Source organism: Sorex araneus, chromosome 9 (genome assembly GCF_027595985.1).
Source record: "Sorex araneus isolate mSorAra2 chromosome 9, mSorAra2.pri, whole genome shotgun sequence".
Taxonomy (NCBI): domain Eukaryota; kingdom Metazoa; phylum Chordata; class Mammalia; order Eulipotyphla; family Soricidae; genus Sorex; species Sorex araneus.
The window spans coordinates 40376320-40394666 of record NC_073310.1 but is presented as its reverse complement, the minus strand read 5'-3'; the positions used below and the strand labels follow the sequence as shown (position 1 = coordinate 40394666).

Below are 18347 nucleotides of genomic sequence, written 5' to 3'. Positions count from 1 at the left end.
ATAATTTAAAATTAAAAAAAAAAACCCTGAGGCTGGAGAGCGTTCAAAGGACTGGGCACAGGGCCTGAGTTTGATTCCTGACTCTGTGAACCTTGCCTCCTCCTGCCTCTTGCTCCATCCCCACCAGCAGGGTGGCCCCCGGCCTCAGCTTCACTGGGCCCTTACAGCACCACCTCATTACTGAGCCCAGACAGAGCACCAAAAACCATCAGGGGCTTAGATGCTTGCATGCGGGTGACTCTGGTTCAATGCCTGGTGGCACCACATGTGTCCTCCTAAGCTCCACCAGGAGTGTTCCCTGAGCACAGAGCCAGAGTGGGCTTTGAGCAGGGCTAGGCATGGTCTTCAAATCCCCAGTTAAATCAAATAATGTTGGGAGTGACCTTTGGAACATCAACACTGCTGACTAGCACCCTCTTTCTTAGCCCCAGGAAAAGTTATTTCAAGCAGCTTGTAAGATTTCAGGCAGGTAAAACACAAAATATTTCCATCTGTTTTAAACCACTCTGTGGACTCAGAGATACCCCAAAAGGTACAGTGTGTATCTTCATCCCAACATGCAGATCTTTCCGAAGACTAATGAATTGAAGAGTTATCAGACTAAAATTCAAGAACAAGCCAACGTTTCAAGTCAATAATGTTCAAAGCGAGAGTCATTATGCTTGAAGAATTACCCACCCAAATACTTTCCTCTTCTAGTCTTTGTTTTAGAAGAGAGGAGACATACCACTTTCACCGTGTCCCAGGAACTAGAGATTTGGGTGACTGATGTGGTAGTAAATTTTGTTACTTTGTTTTTGGGTCACACTTTGCATGCTCAGGGCTTACTCCTGCCACTGTGCTCAGGAATTACTTTTGGCTGTGCTTGGTGGACCATATGGGATGCTGGGGCTCGAACCTGGGTTGGCATTGAGTAAGGCAAATGCTCTACCTGATGTCCTATTGCTTCAGACCCAATATGGTAGTAATTTTTCCATTTTCTGCATATTGTTAGAGATTCCGGGATTTGTTTCTGTGGCAGACACACAGGAGCCCAGCCAATGAAGTCATCTCTTTATGGTTCAAGCAGTGAGGAATGACACTGGTCAAGAGGCTTTGGGTTTGTTCCTCTGGATGTGTTCCTAAAGATAATTCCCTATTTTCTCTAAACCACTGGCATGAAAGTGATGTTGTTCCATTTACTGCATCCAGTTCTAAATTGGAAGCTATTGTATCAGCACTGCAATTTTGTTGTTGTGTTGGTGCTCAGGGACCACAGAATCTCACTGGTAATAATATTCCAGGGCCACAATGTGCTGAGGATTAAGCTAAGGGCTTCCCACATTTGAGGCATGTGGTCTGTCACTTGAGTCACATCCCTGCAATTATTTTTTATCTCCCAGTTAAATATTATACTTGGTTGCCCTCGGCGAGAATTCTAAACAATCATTCCTCATGTCTCAGAAGAATGGTTGAGAAGATCACATGTTATCATTCCTATAAAAATATCAGCATATTACTTTAAAAATAGTTAATGAAATGAATTTAATATTTATAATGAATTTATATCTGATTTTTTGGAGAGCATGAATCTTAGTTCTTTGGTGCTAGCACCATGACTTAGGGTGTTTCTGTTGACCTTTTTATTTCTTTTCCTGTATTCAATGCCTGTTTGCCCCTTGTTTCTGTGACTATAATGGAAGACTGCATTTCTAAAAAATGTATACAGAGTAGAAGTATTCATGGGAATATTAATCTAACAATCTAAGGAAAGGAAATTATACATGTGGATTATGTGGTGGATGTTCAATTGAGGATTCACATTCACTTTCCCAGAGGTTCCTAATCCAAGAACATACGTGAGTGCAAGAAATAGAAGTGCATGGATACAGAAGATGCTCGGTGACTAAAGTACTTGCCTTGCAAGCCTGTGGCCCTGAGTTCAAGCCCAGTGCTTTCCACATGCACCAAGTGCCATCATGGCTCTCTGCTAATCGACCTTGTGGTTCTGTTGTTTGTGATATCTAGACCAGCAAACAATTTCTAGCGTCTGGTGTGTGCACCACTGCCAAAAGGCATGAACTCAGTGAACCCTGCAGTGAAACAATGTGTGAGCACCCTGGTCGGGAATGCAATATGCCTGTGAGTACATGCGTGAGCACCACAACCGAAGTGTGTGTGTGACACATGATGAGCATTGCAACCAGGATGTGCATAAGCACTGCAGCTACGGGTGTGCAGCCCGGGGAGCACTGTGGCCATGTGGAAAAGTACCAAAACCTCATCCACATTGAATAGCACCACTAAATGTGTCATAGTCCAATGTGTGTGTGTGTGTGTGTGTGTGTGTGTGTGTGCGTCCATCCTAGTCATTGAAGTCACACCATCACCAGAGAAAAGAGGATGGTGGAAGTAAATAAAAGTCCAAAGAAAGAGGACATGGCAAAACTGGCTCAGTAGTGGACAGCCTTTGTCCTGGAAAGATGCAAATAACCTTGAACTTTGAATCTGATCCCTGGCAGTGCTTGTTGGTCTCTGAGTCAAAATTGTCCTATCCTAGGGCTCAGAGGCACCCAGAGGTCTGGTGGGCGAGGAATCTGAAATTGCAGGTAGACCTGCGGAGACAGTGAGTGTTAGTATGGAATTAATAGAAGCAAATGTTGCTCTGAGTAGGGTGGTTTAATTCATCACACTGGGAGACAGGGGCAACTTATAGTTGACATGTGTTTCCGATTTCTTCAGTACCATCCTGGCATTTTTATGTAAATGAACTCTCTCTTAATCAACATTTCTGCACTGTCTATTGAGGGTCTACAAAAAGGTTATGCTAATCTAAATATTAACCCCAGTTAAATAATTAGGGAGGGTGATGTGTTAGGTAAATGTAACCTAATGCACCCCAAAGTTGAATTGGATTTATTATTATTTTTAATTGCTTACTTCAGTTTTCTCTTCTGTTGCAAGCTGCCTATCTGTGCTGGACTACCCATAAAAAGTTACTAGGCTTTGTACTGTTAACGGTTATTTAATGATTTAATCAGAATGGCTGGTGTTAGATTTCTGATGAAGTAATGAGAATTGGCATTTAACAAGTTAATTGGAATTGGAAAGAGCTATTAAAAGGCCATGAGAAGGTCTTTTCTGAAACCCTTGAATATGCTTCGTTCTGAAGATCTTATTAAATTATGCTAAGGGTGTTTTTTTCTTTCACTTTAAATCACCCATTAGGATCATCTAATCAACTTTCCAAAGGCTGCTACAGATAAAATTGTTATTAACATCATAACTGTTGGAATTTATGTTTTTCCCTCCAATTGTCATTGAATCCATGTTTAATAGACAGTTTTTCTTAGCTTGACTGGAGCTGAATCATGAATCCATTTTAGACTTCTTTTTATCTTTTAAGGGTTAGAACTGTGTTTTTTTGGTTATTAGTGGTGATTTTTAGCCCCTTTGTCTCAGTAACACTCAGGGAGTCAGTGATGCTTGGTACAGCAGTGCGGGTCTAAAGTGTACAGGTCCAGCAATGCTTGAGGTGTTATGGGGGGCTGCTGGGGCTGTATCCAGTAGTGCTCAGGGGATCATGTGGTGTCAGAGATTACTCTGGTCTCTGCATGGAAGGTGCAACAGCATTTTTTCATCTCCTCTGGAAAATAGCATATTCTGTTTCTTCTCAACAGGCAGCATTGCTGAAATCCTGTGTTACACATAGACCATTTCGCCACAGAATTGTCATAGATTTTATGCGGATTTATTTTATGCAAAAAAGTGGGGAGTAACCATTAAGTGAGATTTTTAGAAATCATCCTGGTATTACTTTAAAACCTGGTGTGGTGTTTATGCATTGGCTACAATTATGTGGTGAATGTTGGTAAGTCATTTTGTTGCTAGAGAAGCAAGTGGGTGGGAGACATGGTTGAATTTTTCTGTTCCTATACTAATGATTTAAGGAAAGTTGTTTATTTCATAGCATGCCAGAGGACAAAGGAATTGTTTGTGTCCAAATAAATGTCAAATGGAATAGTCGAAGAAAATATCTTGTTTACTAAGTGAAGGATATTAATTATGAAGACAAATATGTGTGGGAAGTCAAATACCTTTTTGGATTTAGATTGATGTTTAGGGCTTTGTCAGTTTTTTTCCAGGACACTTTCCCAGCTGATGAATAGTAAATGAGGACTGTTTTTCAAGTCAGCATAGAGTTAGAAAAGTATCTTATCAGAATTTCCATAGGCATGCATTCCAGACTGAATTCTTATTTAGTTTTTTCCAATATGGTAATATGTGTTTATCTATTAAGTTTATATATTCATATACTTTTACCCTTTTCTCTCATTTTTTTCTCATCCCCACCTTCCGACTCTGGCAACCACTAATTTTTTTTCTATATCTGTGAGCTGACTTTTTGTTTCCTAGTTTCCACATATAAGAGAGATCATATGATGTTTTTCTTAGACTTGTATCACTTAATCATAATGTCCTCAAGGACATCAATGCTGTCACAAAAGGCAAAATTTTCTTCTTTTGTTTTTCTATATACTTGTCTATTGTATATTCATAAGTTTATATGTTACATGTTCATTGTCTGTTCAATAATAAGATTGTTATTTTCTATGTTTTGGGTATTGCAAATAATGCTGCAATGAATATGGGATGCATGCATATATTTCAGTAGGACTTTATTTTCTTCTGATAAATACCAGAAGTGGAATTGCTGAATTTAGTTTTTAGTTTTAATTTCTGAGGAATCCTGTATTACCTTTTATGATGGACAAAGCAATTTGCATCTTCTTTAGTATTGCTCAAGGATTTCCTTTTACCACATCCCTTTCTTCACTTGTTATTTCTTGTCTTTTAAAAATATTAATCATGGGGCTGGAGCAATAGCACAGTGGGTAGGGCGTTTGCCTTGCATGCGGCTAACCCGGGTTCGATTCCCAGCATCCTATATGGTCCCCCGAGCACTGCCTGGAATAATTCTTGAGTGAAAAGCCAGGAGTAACCCATGAGCATCGCCGGGTGTGACCCCAAAATAAACAAATAAATAAATAAATAAATAAAAATATTAGTCGTTCTACTAGGTGTGAAATGATACCTCACTGTGATCTGGGTTTTAATTTCCTCAATGAAATGTACCTGTTGGACATTTTTTACTTTTTGGAAAAATATTGACATACATCTTCTGTGAACACTTTAATCAGATCTTATATTGTGCAGTAGTATGAATTCTTGTATTTTGAAAACTGACCCTTAGTTAGATGCATAATTTCCTTCCATTTTGTAAGTTAACTCCTGCCTCCCTCCTTCCTCTCCTTCCTTCCTTCCTTCCTTCCTTCCTTCCTTCCTTCCTTCCTTCCTTCCTTCCTTCCTTCCTTCCTTCCTTCCTTCCTGTAAGTTCCTTTAAAAAAACTTTTCAGTTTGATGTAGCTCTTAGTCTTCTTTATTTTTGGTTTATTGCCTTGCTTTTGCAATCATATAAAAAATATCAGAATTGTTTTTCCAGCTTACCACTGTTATTAGTATGTAGTATGGGTATTTTAACAATGTTGTTTTTTTTTTAATGTGTCAGTAGACCACTTGGATGTTCATTCAGATCTTCTGCTCGTTTAAAAAATTGCGATTCTGTGATTTACAATAATGTTATTGGTGGTTTCCTATGTACATAATTTTAATACTATGCCTATCACTCAATGTTTGACTGGGCTGTTGACTTTTTGTTATCAAGTTGTATGAGTTCTTTATATCTCTTAGATATTAGTTCCTGATAGAGTGTGTGATGTGCATGTAGCTTTTCACATTCATTAAACTTATTTTGGTTGTAGTTGAAAGTATCTTTTTTGCGCAGAAGCATTATTATTGCTGTTGCTGTTTTTATTGCCAGAGTTGTGTAGAGGAAGAAATGGGTAGTGAATGTGTCTTGTTATTTGTCTCTTGTGGTCTCAGGCACAGAACCTAGGCCTTTATGCATAAGTGTTTTTTACTGTATCACTGAGCTGCATTCCTGGCACTAAAAGTTTTTACATTTGGTTCGTTTGTCATAGATTGAGTGTCAGTATGTGTGTGTGTTTATTTTTGGGCTCTTCTATTCACTTATTTATGTGTCTTTTCATTCCAATGGCAGATTGTTTTAACTACTGTCACTTTGTAATAGCATTTAAAATGAGATTACTTGTTTCTTGTTTCTCATTACTTCCTCCCCCACAAGATTCATTGTAGTTTCATTTAAATTTTGGTATTTTTCCCCATTAAAAAAAATCACTGGAGATGGCTTAATGGACTAGAGCACATATTTTCATATAGAAGCCTCAAGTTCAATTCTTTGCTCTGTAGAGTGCCCCCGGCACTTCTGGGAGTGACCCCAAAGCACTATTCTGGGAACAGTCCCTGAGCACTATGGGGTGTGGTTCAAAACAAAAAGAAATTAAAGAAAACATTTCATTGACATATGATAGGGATTACTGAATCTTTGTATTGCTTTTAATAAGGTGGGCATTTTGAATTTATGAAACTTTTCCATTTATGAATATTAAATATTTTTATCACTTTAAGACTTGCTGTTTGTGTTTTATCGGTGTTATAGAGTTCTCTTTGTACAGATTTTCTTCATTCTTTGTTAAATTTAGGTATTTAATCATTTTATGCTATTGCAAATAAGATTGCTCTTAATTTTCTGTCCTTTTCTTTGCTTAGGGGAATGCAAGAGATTATTGTATATTTCTTTTGTTACCCAATACTTTACTCATCATCATCATCATCATCATCATCAATCATCCCATTGATCGTTGAATTTCTCGAGCAGTCTCAGTAACGTCTTCATTCATTCTAGCTCTGAGATTTTAGAAGCCTCTCTACTCATCCTTTCCAATGGTGCTGCATTGGAGGCTCTTTCAGGGTCAGGGGAATGAGACCCATCATTGTTACTGGTTTTGGCATATGAATATGCCACGGGGAGTTTGCGAGGCTCTCCCATGTGACCAGGAAACTCTCGGTACCTTGCAGATTCTTCTAGAGGGAGAACTAGGCTATAAGATGTGGCGCTTCAGAGAGCCTGGTTTTATAGTCTCTGGAATGTTGGCCATTGGTGGGATTACATGGCGCCGGGGAGCAGTCCCTGGGTGTGACTGCCTAGCTACTGGAAAATGGGAGATCTGGGCCGAAGAGGCCGAGTCTCCATCCAAGCAGGCTTGGAGATCTCAGCCCTGGGTTCCTCTGCCGGTTCCTTTATGCATGAAGCTTGTCTGAACAGTGGAAAGAGGCCTTGAGCATGGCTGTGGCTGGGTTCCAGAGGTCTTCGGCTGCAGGGGCTCTGCTTGGTTCGGGGAGGGAAACTGAAACCCACCCCCTCTGAGGGGTCCGGTGAAGACAGCCAGGCTTGGGGGCAAGAGACTCTCTGCTTTACTATGTATACTTTACTCTACATACTTAATATGTATGTATACTTTACTATGTATACTTTACATACTTAATGCTTCTAATAGATTTTTAGTGGATTCTTTGTGGTTTTCTATATATTTTATCATAGCATCTATGAATAATGATAGATTCATTTCCTTTTCTCTGTCTGAGTTATATATATTTTTTGTTGTTGTCCAAGTGTTTTAGCTAAAACTTCTAGTGCTAAATAAAATAAAAAATTGTGAAATGGGACAATATTTCCTTGTTTCTGATCTTAAAGAAAAATTTTTAAGCTTTTCACAACCAAGCATGTTGTTACTTTGGGTTTGTTATATATGATTTTATTATCTTGAGATTTTCTGCCTTCTAAGCAGTTATTGGAATGGTCATATGATTTTTGTCTTCCCTGATTCTTGTTGCTGTAAAGTTCTACATTAATATATTTGAATTTTTGAACTTTCTTTTGTCTCTGGAATAAATTTCACTTGGTCATAGTCTCTGATCATTTTAATATATTGTTGAACTCAATTTGCCAATATTATTTTGAGAATTGTTTCAATGTTATCAGATATATTTGGTTTACAATTCATTGTCCTCTATAAAAAATGGTTGTAGACCAAAAATTGGTCTACCATCAGATGTCATCTGATTTTAATACAGGGTTGTGCTAGGCTCAAATGTGTTTTGAAATATTTACTTTTTAATGTTTTAAAAGTGTCTGGAAGAATTTTATGATTTCAGACCTTTCTCCATTTAAGTGGAGAAAGGAATGTAAAAGACTTTTCAGAAAATAGTATTGGGAAACTGGATGGCTACATATACAAGAATTATACTGGACTCCTTTTGTTTGTCTAATTTATGCCACACTCACAGGACTTGTGATGCTGGGTACTGAAACTGAAGCCCCGTCTCTGTTCTGTTAATTGATTTATACCTTTGTTCTACATTATAATTTCTGCTTAGTTGTGTGTTTTCCCCCAGTTTATTATTATTTTTGAGAGTATGTATCTTTGTTTGTCCATATTTTTAATTTAAATAAAATGTTAAAACAATGGCAGTTCAATGGCAATTTTATAGAAGTAGGCACAGGAAAGTGAAGCAGAATTTCAGGCAAAAAGAAACATTAGACAAAGTCAATATTTAATTAATGCTCACTATAAAGTGTAATCAGAAACTGAACTTCTGACTCTATAATTGCACAGGCATATTTGAAAGAGAAATAAGTTCTTGAAGGAAACTAAGTAGACTTAGTTTCATTATTTGGAATGTCAGTGCTTCAATGGGTCAAATAACCTAGTCTAAGATACCAACTCTTTCTTCTTATCAATGAATATGGTTAGGCATGAATTAGGAACTACAGAGCACTTCCCAGGGAATGGTACAGCCCTCCCAGTGAGAAGTGCTAGTGGGGAACTGGGATGGAGTAGATGTCTTTGTAGGGAATTAAAATTACAAGTTGGAACAAAGAAATATGGATTTTGGAATGTAGCTATTTGAGAACTTTGGAGATTCTAATTAGGTCCATAGAGTTTGCACAAATATGCTGACAATTAGGATGGGCCATTATTATGTAGCAAGAACCCTAGGGTGGGATCACTATCACTGTATCACTGTCATCCCATTGCTCATCGATTTTCTCGAGCGGGCACCAGTAATGTCTCCATTGTGAGACTTGTTGTTACTGTTTTTGGCATATCGAATATGCCACAGGCAGCTTGCCAGGTTCTACCTTGCGGGCGAGATACTCTCAGTAACTTGCTGGGCTCTCCAAGAGGGGCGGAGGAACCGAACCCAGGTCAGCCGAGTGCAAGGTGAATGCCCTACCCTCTGTGCTATCTCTCCTGAAAAAACTCTTCCTACTGGGGCTGAGTATGGGGGCTTGGAGAGAGGTATAGGCATTCTGGTGCTTTCTGTGTACTCTACTGTTTGATCTGATTTGCCTTTTTTTTTTTTTTTTAAGAATTAAGATAACCCAGAATGAGCTGTACAATAGGGAATCACCAGAATTTATGTTACTCTCTGTACTTTGAACAAAATTTATGTTTCCCTCCCTACTTCTCTGCTCGTTGCTTTACACAAATTTGGAAAACAATAAATTTAAATGGATTAAGGCTTGAAGCAAATTCTCTTCCTAGAGAAAAAACAGTCTGATGGTTTTTCGAAAGAAAATTCTTTTTCATATGTTTCATGCTTTTCCCAAATATTTAAGAACACATGAAATAAATATTTTGTAATGGAAGAACATTTAACAGGCCCTGTGGGGCAACTTTAAATTGGATATCTATGTGTAAAACTTATGAAACTCATTAGATTCCTGAATAATATATGAGAAAATGGATCAAACACATATAAATCAAATACTTGAATAAAAATGTTCATGCACTCACAGAGTACATTTTCTTGCCTTTGTTAAGATGGGCAGATCATTTGGCAGTTATAAGTGTCTCTTTTCATAAACTGTATATGTTGTCATATAATTTGAAGTTGAGTTAAGATGATAAACAAGGTCTATGAATCGTTTTGTTCAACAAAAACTATCCTGGTATCTTTCATGTACATTTCTTTTTAGATCAGTATTACTAACACATTGGAAAACTAGCTTACGCTTGCACATATTCTTTTTTGAGTCTTTGTGGCCCTGTGTAAGAGGACTCTCACTAATCAGAACATCTAAGAATAAGACCCGTAAATGCAGTAGACTTAGTTTATTGTATTCCTTATGTGGATTTCTTATGGGGAGCAAAGATTAATGCTGTTTAAAGGACATAGGCTACAAAAAAAGATGAAATCACGTAATTTGCTGCTATATGGATGGATCTGGAGAGTATCATGCTGAGTGAAGTTAGTAATCAGAAGAGGAAGAGACACAGAATGATCACTCTCATATGTGGTATATAAAGAATCATTGTATGGGAATGATAAATTCCATATGCCTAAAGGCAACAGAAACTGAGAACCGGTCTTTAGTAGGAAGCTTTCTATGTGGGTGGGGGTGGGGATGTGACAACACTGAGACAGTGGTGGAAGGAAGTTGACACTCTGGGGAAGGATGCTGGAATATGTTATATACAAACTCCTACTATTAATAGTATGATAAACATGATATCCAATTTTTTAAAAATTAAAAGGATATAGATATTAAATATTTGTTCTTCCCACTGTCATAATGTTTTGACTCCCGAGGTATTGTAGATCTTGTTTCTGTTTATTTGGTTTTACTTTTTCGTTTTGTTGCCAGCAAAGAGGCCTAGACAGTGAATGTAAGGGACTGTACCTAGAACTTCAGTTAAGCCCACGCTGGCTTCTGACAAGGTGAGTTAAGAATTTAGCATTTCAAATTGTCCAGTCTATTTGCTCTGAGTTAGTTCATCAAAGATATTGAGACCCAGACTAGTGATTATTTATCTTTTAACTAATTTATTTTTTTAGGTTGCGGGGGGGTGAGGTGGGGGGGGTCACACCCAGTGATGCTCCAGGTTACTCCCAGCTCTGTGCTCAGGATTACTCTTGGGAAACTCAGGGGATAATTCATATGGGGTGTTTTGGGTTGAATCAGGGTTAACCATTTGCAAGGAAAATACTCTACCCACTATACTCTCTCTCCAACTCTAATTACCTACCATTTTAGATCTGCAGTTAAAAATAGTTTGGTAGACCAATAATTTGCAACCATTTAACACCTGTGAAGTATCTACTCTGTAGACCTGAAAATCACATTTCTAGATAGCCAAGCTAATAGGAATAAGCATTGGTGTGTCTGTGTATATATGTGCACGTGTGTGTGCCTGTATGTACTCAGTAACAAACTATTTTACATTCTTTCTTAACATTTTTTTGTTTGTTAAACAAGAGATGTTTCTACTTATCATTTATATAAAATATTTCGACTTCTCTATTATTGTAAGTTTTTCTTCTTCCTCAAGGAATTGTCTTATACTTAATCATATTGACAAATATTTTATACAATAAAATGTACTGAGAAGGTATTGCTATAATCATGGTCTGATAAAAAATATCTTGATAGTAGCTGATTTAAAAGGACATTTAATAATGGCACTGACATGAGAATAATAGTGGGATTTAAGTTGATATTTCAGATAGTATCTTTTCCAGATCTGGGTTATCTGGCTCTGTTATTGATATGATTGATTTCAGTGTTGAATTTGGTGACTTGGGCTACCCTTCACTTTTGACTCTTACTGTTAAATTCTTTATAACAGGACAATTGCTAGCTCAGGCACCTGAACTTTTGTGCAGTATTCTCCACGTCTATAGGCAGATTTTTATTTCCAGTCTTTATTCTTAAAGAAACAGTGCTAACATCATCATTTTATAATTACATTTTCAATCAGATTCTTCTAACATACTGGATGCCATTATCATAATCATATCTGTTCTAGTGCTAATTGCCTATCTAGCAAATATTGTAAATTTAGGATTTGTTAACTGAACTGTTAAATAGCTACAGCTTAAGAAAGACTGAGCTACTAAGTGACTATAGAGACCTTCCCCTTCCTTTCTTTCTCCATTCATACCCTAAACATGATTTCAGTTTATTTCTTGCTGTTAAATAAAGTCTATAATATAAAGAAAGACAAAGAACAAAGTAGAATACGAGGCATTAGTGATGGGCAAATGTGTGCAGTAGATTTTAGAATAAGTGCTTAGTCCAGGCAGAGGAATCAGAAGGAGCTAATTGCAAGATATGGTGCCTAAATGGAAGAGAATCATTGATATAGTATGGAGAAGCCATTGATGGGAAGACTGGAGAGTTTAATGGAGATACCAGAATGGCACTTCCTCCATGTGGCCCAGATCAAAGAGGAAGATCTAGCAAGGCAAAGGTAATGACGGTGTTAGGGAGCGGCTGACTGAAGAGTCTAAGACATAAGCAGCAGATATTTTTTCTGCGCTGATTAGATAGGAAAATGGAAATCATTATGTGTTGTTTGTTATGATACAAATTTCTGATATTTTTGGAGGGCAACTTGAACTGACTCATGCGATGTATGACTTTAAGACCTTGAGATAGTCAAAAATAGCCTTTAAAGTACTACTTTGAAAAATGAACAAAAAAAATTATTCTGTACTTTTATATCTGTCTGGGCCTTAAAGGGGGATGATGCTTTTTGAACTCATAAAACCCAAATACCATTGAAAGCATAAAAAGTTACAGACTGTAGGAGGGAGGAAAACTTCCCCTCTGGGGAAGTCCCAAGTGCCTAGACACGTTCTAAATCATAATTATGAAGAATATATATTAGTGTTGGAGTAGAATGGGCAGAATCCCAAGGACAGACCTGTGTTCTATTCCCCACTGTGTCATTTCTTAGTGTTGAGTCTAGGAAAGTTACTTAACCCCCTGAAGATTATTTTGGACAGATTAGAACTGGGATGGGTGAAAGATTCAGGATTCTAAAAATCCTTGCTGGGTCAGGTCCTGACTCGCCAGGTTCCTTTCTCTTTCGGTTGCGATAAGAAATTATCACCAGACTCATGCTAGTATTTCTTGTGGCTGGAAATAACAGACTGGTAAACAGTGCGTAACTTTAGGGGTCCCTTCCAGGCAGTCACCCTGGTGAGAGGGGCTGGAGGTCTGGAGAAGTGTCTACACGGAGAGAATAGCTCTTGCCTCTTATGTGCTGCCGGCCCCCTCCCCTGGTGGTCAGATGGGTTTTGACTTTTTGATGCAGTCCTGCCTGCATGCTGGTGGGGGATGTGTGTGGGACAGTAGATAATACACTGCAGCAACTTCAAATCATCCATAAATTGATAAAAATTTCTGTTTCTTCTTTAAATTGCTTTTCTGGGGCAAAGAGGGGTGTTAAAAAACCTCCCAGGGCGGTGGGCGTGGGGGGGAAAGCCCCGGCAGCTTTTCCCGTCAGTGCCTGGTTTCGGGGGTGGTCCTGCTCGCCCAGCCAGGGCGGCCCAGGCCATGGGGCAGACAGAAGAGGAAACGATGGCCAAGCCGGTTGATTGATCAGTTGCTCTTTATTTCATTCTCTCCACGCACCTGTTCTAATCTCTCTGAGCTCCTCATTCTAGTCCCACACTGCCCCTCATTCCCGTCTCCTCCTGTCTCTCCCACTCATCTCTCTGAGCTCCATCTAGCCCTCTGGTCCCACACTACACCCCATCTGGTAGCAAAATCAACATAAGAAAGCCCTTCCCTGGGGGCCACCAGGTTCAAGGGAGGAAACTCTACCTAGAGGTGTTCCAAAGCCCTTATTGACTGCCATGGGCAAAATTCCTCTTAAGGTTTTTTCTCTTTTCCTTAATCCAATGACTCAATCTACATCTTAGTACTAGTTATTTTTGTATGGGCATTGTAAGAGATACATTGAAGCACATTGTGGGGCAGCTCTCCTGGGAACATCTTGCCAGGTTTAGACTACAGTGCTCAGGCCAGATTAATCATTCCTCACCCTAGCAGGGTCCGAATATAGTTATTACTTTTAGATCATGACAGCATTTGTCCACGACTTAATTTATAGTTAAGTGTTAGGCAATTTGGCCAGGCCCATCTCGATGCCAGGATAGCACATCACTGCTTGCCCTGGGTCCATCTCATCCCTCATCGGGACCCTGCCTTAGGAATGCTAGGAAGTAAGGGCAGCTGAGGCTTAGGTTGAGAGAACAGATGCCCAGAAGGAAAATATCATTTAGAGTCAAATGACTCCCAGGTTACAAAAGCATAGCATTTACTACTGTCTACCTATGCCCATACAAAAAGAATGTTGCTCTGAATAAACTATGCAAAGGACTCAAGAAGAAGAGGAAAACAATATTTACAAGTCAACAGAGCACAAAGAAAGAAGTTACAAATAAATAAACACAGAGGAATGGGAGCACTGTGATAGGAGTAACCCAAGTAAACCTAAGCTACCTATGACAATGTTAACCTACAGAGGGGGGAGTTTCAGTACATAGAAAGTTATTGCATGTTAAATATATTCAAATAAACTTGGGGTCTTTTGATACTATTTTAGAATTATGTGATCATGAGAATATGATTTCTGTTGGACTTTTAAGGGTACTTGAAAATTAGTGTTCAAGATACTATTTCCTGGTATTGGAAACCTCAAGTTTTTAATGAATAAGATTGTTTTTCAAGAAATGGAAATATATTATTCAGGATTCTCCAGTGGTTTCCTCTTATCTGATATGCCTTGGGTAATTTTAAACTATAATTTAAGTATTTAATGCTCCATATAAGAATTTTGAAAACTTTTCAGCATTTTCTCTTTTGGAAAATATAAACACTTCAAATGACTTCAACCCCCCCAAAGTCAGGTTAATTCTATAGTTATGCATTTTAAATAATCTTATTTTATCAAAATAAACTATTATACCATAAGTAAAGGCAACATGTCATCTTTAAATTGACTTTTTAAGCATGAAGTAACATTTAAGTACATAACATGCATAGTTAAAACAGAATCTTATATAAATAAATAAGAGCTACATATGTTTTTATTTTATTTGTGGTCTCCCAATGGGTGCTCAGAAAGCCTGCAGGCCCCTTCTAGTGATTCTTGGCTAACTGTGCCTGCAATTCAATTTGAGTGACTAAGGATGCGTTGCTTAGGCCCTGTGGTACTGGGGACCACCCATGCCATTTGTACGGTACTCAGGGATTCTGGAGCCACACCTGGCTATTTTCAGTAGCTTCCAGAGGTGCACTAGTGATGCTCGGAGCTCCACATGGTGCTTGGGATAGAACCAGGATCAGCTGTGTACGAGGTATGCATTGTAACGCCTGTATTATGTCTGCAGCTCCACATATACTTCAAAGAAAAAAAAGTTAAGTGATTTGAGAAAGGGCCCATATTTCTCTATTTTTGTGATATACCAACAGTGCTAGTGATGACTAATGTTAACTTGGCTAAGACTTTTTGTTATTGATGTTATAGAAGTAAAATAGTTTGTTTTCAAAAACTATAAGTAGAGAGAAAGTGTGTGAGAGAAAGAGAGGGAGAGAGAGAGGTGATGCAGGCAGCAGATAATCCACTAAGTTTTTTTGTTTTCTTGTTTCTTTCGCTGTTTGTGCCCAAGCAAATGGGCATAGGCCTTATGAAGATTAATGCCTATATTAATATTCTTTGAGATAAAAGATAAAAGTGGCATTTGAAACAGAATTGGTATTCTAGATGCCAACTTAGAACCCAGCTAATTATTCATGTTCATTGACACTATTTAGCTCAATGAGCATATACTTTCCCAAGAATCATTAGTATTTCTAGTGAAGGTACGCTCATACATAGGATTTGGTCTGAACAATTCCAGTATGTACTTGAAAAGATCTGCCTGTCAGTGTGCACTGGAAATGCTAGAGCACAAATCAATAACATATTCTCCTTGACCATTGGAGAGCAACCACAGCTATATTTAAAACACATTCCCCTTTTGAGTCCAGAATTGATTTCAGGTCTTGGCTAGCATTACGGTTTTATTCAGAAAGAAAATGCTTATCCTTTTTTCCCCTCAATGCCCATTTAATAATCAGCATTTAACTGTCAACGAGGAGGTGGATGAGAGGAGCTTTTACATGTGATATAGGAATGTTCCCCATTCCCCCACCCCCGCCCAGAACAAGTTTCTCTCCATTTTAGAACATATTAAATATTCATGCTTATGTATGTATGTTGGTCACTTTTGCCTTTCATGGACGTCTTTGTGTCTTTTGCCATATTTTTTACATTGATTTTTTAAACTGTCAGTCTGTTATTTTCACCAAGATTTGAAGCAGTTTTACCTAATTCTTTGATGGAAAAGATGATCTCTTACCTAATGATAGTAGAATGAAAAACGTTCTCTGTGAGAGTATCTCCTATAGAACTGAGGCAGAGCAAGAGCAAGGGGAAAAAACTAGATTTTCTTAGTTGTAGCCACAGGGCATTAGAAAGAAATTTTCTTCCTGTCCATCACTTGTATCATTTGTCATTCCATTGATCTTCGATTTACGTGAGCAGGTGCCAGTAACGTCTCCATTCATCACTGTCTCGGGCTAGTGTAGCCCAATGGTATCTGCTAGCTCCAGGAACATGAAGAGCCTCAAACCGTTCATTCAGGGTTTTGACGAAGAAGTCTGACCATCTTGTAGGTGGGCGACCATGAGGTCTTTTGACGTACTGTGGAATCCAGTCTCTAATAGCTCTAGTCCAGCAGTCCTCTCTAAATCGCATTACATGTCCGGCTCATCTGATTTTTGATAACTTAGCAAACGAGATAGCATCCCTGATTCTTGATCGTTGATGGAGGTCTGAACTTCAGATTCCTTCTCTCACTTGAGTGAGATGTGATACTCCAAGCATAGCTCTTTCGATTCCTCTTTGAGATACCTGAATAGCATTCTCATCCTATTTTCGTAGGGCCCAGGTCTCTGAGGCATATGTTAGTGCAGGAAGAACGGTGGAGTCGAAAAGATGTGCCCGGAGCTGGAAGTTTTTCATCCTCTTAACCACTTCTTCCACGCTCTTGACAGTGTTTCATGCTGCTCTCTTCCTTTTGTGCTGTTCTGGCTCCAAATCGTTCCTCATGTTGAGTTCTCGACCCAGGTACACATAGCTGCTGCATTTGGAGATGTTCGTTCTGTTGAGAGCAAATGGAACATCAGGGACTAGTTCATTTTTCATGAACATTGTTTTGGTGAGATTCAGCTGCAGTCCGACCTTTCCACACTTGTAGTTGAAGTCGGCCAGCATTTGTGCTGCTTGGCTAATGTTTGGTGTTATGAGAACGGTGTCATCAGCTTAGCAGAGGTGGTGCACTTGCTGACCGTCTGTCTTCACTCCCATTTCTTCCCATTCCAGTCATCGCATGACATTCTCGAGGGTGCATCGCCCTGCCAATCCCCTCTCTTTATGTCAGTGATCACTTCCTTGTAGAATGGTGAGATCCTGGTGGTGAATCCATAATACAGCTCGAGGAGGATCGTGATGTACTGAGTTTGAACACCCTGTTTGGCTAGGGCTTTGATGACTGCTTCAGTCTCAACAGAATCAAAGGCCTTCTTTAAATAGATGAACGTTAGACAGAGTGGCAACTTGAGCTCTCGAGAAACTTCAATGAGCTTGGTCACTGTGTGGATATGGTCGATTGTGCTGAATCCTTTTCGGAACCCGGCTTGCTTGTATGGTTCTCCTTGTCTAGTGTTCTGCCTATTCTATTCAGGATGACTCGAGTGAACAACTGGTAGGCAATGGACAACAGGCAGTTTGGGCGATAGTTGCCGATGTGTGGATGTCTCCCTTCTTGTACAATATTATGGTCCTGCTAGTTTTTCATCGGGACGGAACCTTGCATATGGACAGGTAGTGTGTGGAGAGCCGAGCCAGTGTATTGATGAGTACTGGTGGCAGATTCTTCAGGTGTTCAGGTCTGACCTTGTCTGAAACAGGTACTTTATGCGTACCTGTTTACCGACGAAATGTTGTGTTGGATTTCGGAAGGGAGGATGTTGGGAAAGACATATCTGTCCTGCGGAATTTGGTATGTGGGCAGGTAGACATGGCTGTCGAAGAGATCTGAGTAGAAGTCGTGAATAATCCTCTCCATTGCCCTTCTGGAAGATGTGATAGATCTATCAGGACGTCGGAGGGCAGTGATCTTGGTCTTGTAGTTGGCGAAGGAAAGGCGAGCATTGCGAATACTTTTCCCGGCTTCTGCTGCATCAGCCAAACACTGCTGCTCTTCTCTCTCTTTGAGGTCTTCCTTTATCGCTTCTCTGCACAGCTTTTTGAGCTCTCCCTGTCCATATTTTCCTCAATATCTCCCAATAAAGTGCTAATTCCAAATCATGAAACCAGGAAGTTTTGAGGCTAGGACAGTGGAATATAATGGTATGTAGATGGGTGCCTTGCATTTGGAATAGGAATAAATGTTTACACACCACTCTAAAGTAAAGGGGCAGCTTTCTACAAAGAATTTATTTGATGTACTCTGTTTTCATGGGTGTGTCAAAGATAATTTAG

The 18347-nt window shown here is 39.1% G+C and overlaps 1 protein-coding gene across 2 annotated transcripts in view; it reads left to right on the top strand.

Moving 5' to 3' along the window:
• Window positions 1–18347, top strand: part of SMYD3 (SET and MYND domain containing 3) — an 836228-nt gene that overhangs the window by 469330 nt on the left and 348551 nt on the right. The window contains exon 1 of one of the 2 annotated variants that reach the window (XM_055147656.1): window positions 3738–3850. The exons of the other annotated variant lie outside the window; for it this stretch is intronic. Within the exon in view, the coding sequence (XP_055003631.1) occupies window positions 3845–3850 (6 nt within the window). The 5' untranslated portion in view covers window positions 3738–3844. Of the gene's footprint in view, window positions 1–3737; window positions 3851–18347 lie in introns of those variants that run through there. 2 annotated transcript variants of the gene reach the window in all.